General features: G+C 45.1%; 1 protein-coding gene across 1 annotated transcript; it reads right to left on the bottom strand.

Annotated features, from left to right (window-relative positions):
* Positions 1 to 2,973: 2,973 nt before the first annotated feature.
* LOC146073424 (olfactory receptor 5G3-like) lies at positions 2,974 to 3,894 on the bottom strand. Its single transcript, XM_083180602.1, has one exon. The coding sequence runs from the start codon at positions 3,892 to 3,894 to the stop codon at positions 2,974 to 2,976; it is 921 nt and encodes a 306-aa protein (XP_083036728.1).
* Positions 3,895 to 4,111: the final 217 nt, after the last annotated feature.

Here is a 4,111-nt window from a genome sequence, read left to right as displayed (position 1 = left end):
AAAGGGAATTTATTAATCAAAATCTGGTTATGTCACAGTAGGAGAATGTATGGAGTCCTGGTATTTCAGGAATAGGCCAGCGGGGTATCACTCCACGAGGCCTATTAGTGAGGTATAAGTTTGACCTATGTAGGTCCCTTTATCACCATAGGTCCCTTAGTAGGGACCTATGTCACTGCGTGGGTGACCGCAGCAGTCTGTATTGGGCAAGGGGATGGGGGAATGGACTACTGCAATAGTCAAATATCCACAGCAAAATTGGGTAAAACTGAGCAAGTCCTGTGGATTTCTGTTAAAACACATGCGGCAATAGAAATAATAAATGAGGAAGGTAATTGTCCATGGTAATTGAACATGTTGTGAAATAAGTGTTGCCGGCGTGTGAGGGCAGTGAGCGGCGTCCCGATGGGTGCTCTTACCGGATAAAGTTCAAAGTTCTGCCGATCTGATGTAGTTGATATGTGCACGGGTGAACGCACAGCCATGCGCTGTCACCCGGCTCCACAGTCTCTGTCTGCCGTGACTTCCGGGTTCCGCTCTCGCGAGATCGTGGCTCCCTTGGCCAGGCTTGCAGTGTGCTGCGGGCTTTGACTCCTGGCTGGGAGGAGACTGCGGCAGTGGGTGGTGATGATGGGAGGTGTCCTGATGATGTCCTGAATGGGGATTAGGTGTCCCAACGCGTTTCAGCCACTAGGGTCCAATGCGTTTCAGCCACTAGGGCCTAGGGCCTTTCCTTGACAAAGGCCCTAGTGGCTGAAATGCGTTGGGGCACCTAATTCACATTCAGGACATCATCAGGACACCTCTCATCATCACCACCCACTGCCGCAGCCTCCTTCCAGCCTCGAGTCAAAGCCCGCAGCACATTTTGTATTCGTATTCTTAGTAAATTTCCCCCTTTGTGTGTGTGTTGGAACCACCCCCTCCCCCCCCCCGTTTCAGATCTGTGTGTGTGTTTGTAGTTTTATATGCCTCCTTTGTGTGCTGTGAGAGAGCAACATGACAGGTAGATCAGATGAGGAACAGGTGAGTGGGGCTGGGAGTAGTCAGTTGAGACATAGGGGCCGATTTATGTTTTTGCTGGTGGGTGCTCAAACAAAAAATATAGGGGGGTGGCTTCATGTTGAAGGGGCGTGGCCACAAAATAATATCAAATAAATAGAAAAAAAAAATCAAATAAATATTGTAAAAAGAAACCTAAAATACATATAATCCAGCAACTCGGGGTTAAAATATCCACAAGGGGTGATACCGGGTGGGGAAAGCAAGTAAACGTTCTACCTCCACTCCCGTCCTCACCGTCCTCTCCTTATAATTAATGGCATTGTGGTCAAAGCTCTGTTCTCCTCTGCTGCAGCCGTGGTCCCGGCTTCCAGCAGCATAGACAAGCAGATTTATATGTGAGAGGCAGTCAGTGGCTGTGCAGGAGTTACTATCGAGCGGCCGGCTTTTGATCCTTCCCATGCCGTCTGTGAGCAAACGCTGGTTCTCTCCTGGCTTTTTGTGCTATAATGCCGGCTTTGAGCTGTCAGCGCAGCAAGTTCCTTGTGAAGTGAAGTGAGCTAAAATATTGTATAATAAGGGTGACCACATCCACCCGTCACCTGTAAGGACTCAGGAGGAGTACAGCGCAGGACGGGAGAGAGGGAGGGGGGGTGCGCGGTGTGACGCCACCCCCGTTGACTGTGTCCATGTCAACTGTGTCGACATTTGGGTAAAAAAAACTGTGAAAAAAACCATGTAGACCTCGCGACCTGTCATGTTGACTGTTTCACCTGTACATTCTATATGTTGGTATTTTGACCCTGTCGGGATTTTAAATGTCGGGATTTTGTCCATGTCGGGATTTTAAATGTCGGGATTTTGTCCTTGTCGGGATTTTGTCCTTGTCGGTATTATGACCCATTCGGGATTATGACCGTCGGGATTTCATACCGAATCCGTACAGTATAGCTGTTACTAATATGCTTTCTGTATTTGTAGTGTCTAGGGTTACATGTTAAATATCCATTTTATGATTCATCTGACTATCTCTTTTGTTATTTTCTTATTACTTTTAAAGTTCTCTCTCATACAGGTTGACATTCTCCTCCTAAATTTTCGACCAAAGAGTATTTCCTGTCTTAAGTTCTTCATGCCCCAAAGCAGGGCTGCCACTAGAAATTGTGGAGCTCGGGACTGATGTCTAGTCCTGCTCCCCCACCCTCCCACCTCATGACACATAATACCCACCCATTTGGTGCTCACTCACCGCCCGGCTCTGCTGGTCACTGGGGTGGGGAGCAGAGTAAAGTGCAGGCCTCCCCACCCTTCTCCTTTGCTGCCCCCACTAAATCCCATGTCTCTCAAAGTGCTTGAATAGAAGCACAGTATTCTCCTGCATCATTGGACGCTGGCGGCCATTTAAAATATGGTGCCAACTTGTGAGCCAATCAGAGCTTGCAGTCCAGCAGCCAATCAGAGCAGCTGCCAGTATGCAAGCTCCAATTGGCTCACCAGAGGTTGCCGCATTTTAAATGGCTGCCATTATCCGGAGGTGAAGGAGAAGTCTGTGCTCTAGAAGTGCTCCAGAAGCAGTGAGTTTCAGCAAGGGCAGCTCAGCGGAGGCAGTCAGGCATGACAGCGAGGGGTGTGGTGGGCTAAATGTCTGGACCCGAGACAACGGTGCCCACAGCATCCCCTTGATGGCGGCTCTGCCCCAAAGTCTTTAGACTTGGCTAATATATTATCATATTTTCCATGGACTTGGGAAAAGGGCCAATTTGGGTAACAAGTCAAATTTTTTGGGGGGGAGGGAACTCATGTCAACATTCCATGCTCCTGTGTCCATTTCGACATGGTGCATATCAACTTTTAATCAACGTTGACCTTGTTCATGTTAACCTTCGAGTGTTGAACAATTGACTGGCAATCTAGATATTGTTGTCCTATCATCCAAATCCCATTGTTGCCATAGAAATGTTATAATATAATTTACAAAGATATTTTCTGAAATGCCTTCTTTATGTCCTTATTCCTCAAACTGTAAATAATTGGGTTGATCAGTGGGGTAACAACTGTATAAAACAATGACAAGACTTTTCTGATACTCCTTGACTGTCCTTCTGTTGGAAGAACATAAATACAAAACAGAGTGGTATAAAATATGGAAACCGTGGTGAGGTGGGAGCTACAGGTGGAGAAGGCTTTCTGATATTTAGAAGAGGATGAAAGCCTTAGGATAACTTGGATAATATACACATAAGATACAATAATTAATATGAAGGGTAAAATAACGATCGGAAAACTAAGAAACATGATTTCCAATTGCAGAACAGAGGTATCGGAACATGAAAGCTCTAGTAAAGGAGAATAGTCACAAAAGAAATGGTCAATAATTTGAGATCCACAAAAGTTCAGCAAAGCAATGGTTATTGTGTCAATCAAACATAGTGAAAAACTTAGCAGCCAAGATGTAATAATCAATTTCATGCAGAGGGTACTGTCCATTATACAGTTATAATGCAGTGGTTTACAGATGGCTAGATATCGGTCATATGACATCACGGTCAGAAGGAAACACTCTGAGCATTCTGCGGCCACAAAAAAATAAAACTGAGTAATGCAGCCTACGAAAGAAATTGCGCCCACATTGTTAACAATAGTATGAAGCATGTAGGGGACGATATCTGTGGTCAGCATGATGTCAGACATGGACAGCTGTGTGAGGAAGAAGTACATCGGGGTGTGAAGGCCCTTGCTGTAGGACACCAATGCAATGATTAACAGGTTTCCACCTACAGTTGCAGAGTAAATCACAAGAAGGATAAATAAGAATATTGTTCTTAAAATTTGGTGACTTTGAAATCCCAAAAGGATGAAGCCAGTGTTGGAAGTGATATTGCTCTTCTGCATTGCTTGGGTGAAAAAAAATATGTATACATACTGTAATAAGCATAGTAATACTGAATATCACACTATATAATGGTTTCATTTTTAAATGATCATCATCAGTGCCTGATTAAGCCTTCTGTGGGCCTGGGGCACTTTAGACAAGGGGGCCCCCTTGCATTTATCATTACTGCCCTCAAACTGCATGGGAGAATATTACACTGTCAAAACACAGAGTAAA

The sequence above is a fragment of the Crinia signifera genome, chromosome 4, assembly GCF_055691185.1.
Source record: "Crinia signifera chromosome 4, ASM5569118v1, whole genome shotgun sequence".
Taxonomy (NCBI): domain Eukaryota; kingdom Metazoa; phylum Chordata; class Amphibia; order Anura; family Myobatrachidae; genus Crinia; species Crinia signifera.
Note: the sequence above shows the minus strand (reverse complement) of the source record. Positions and strands in the feature narration are given on the sequence as shown.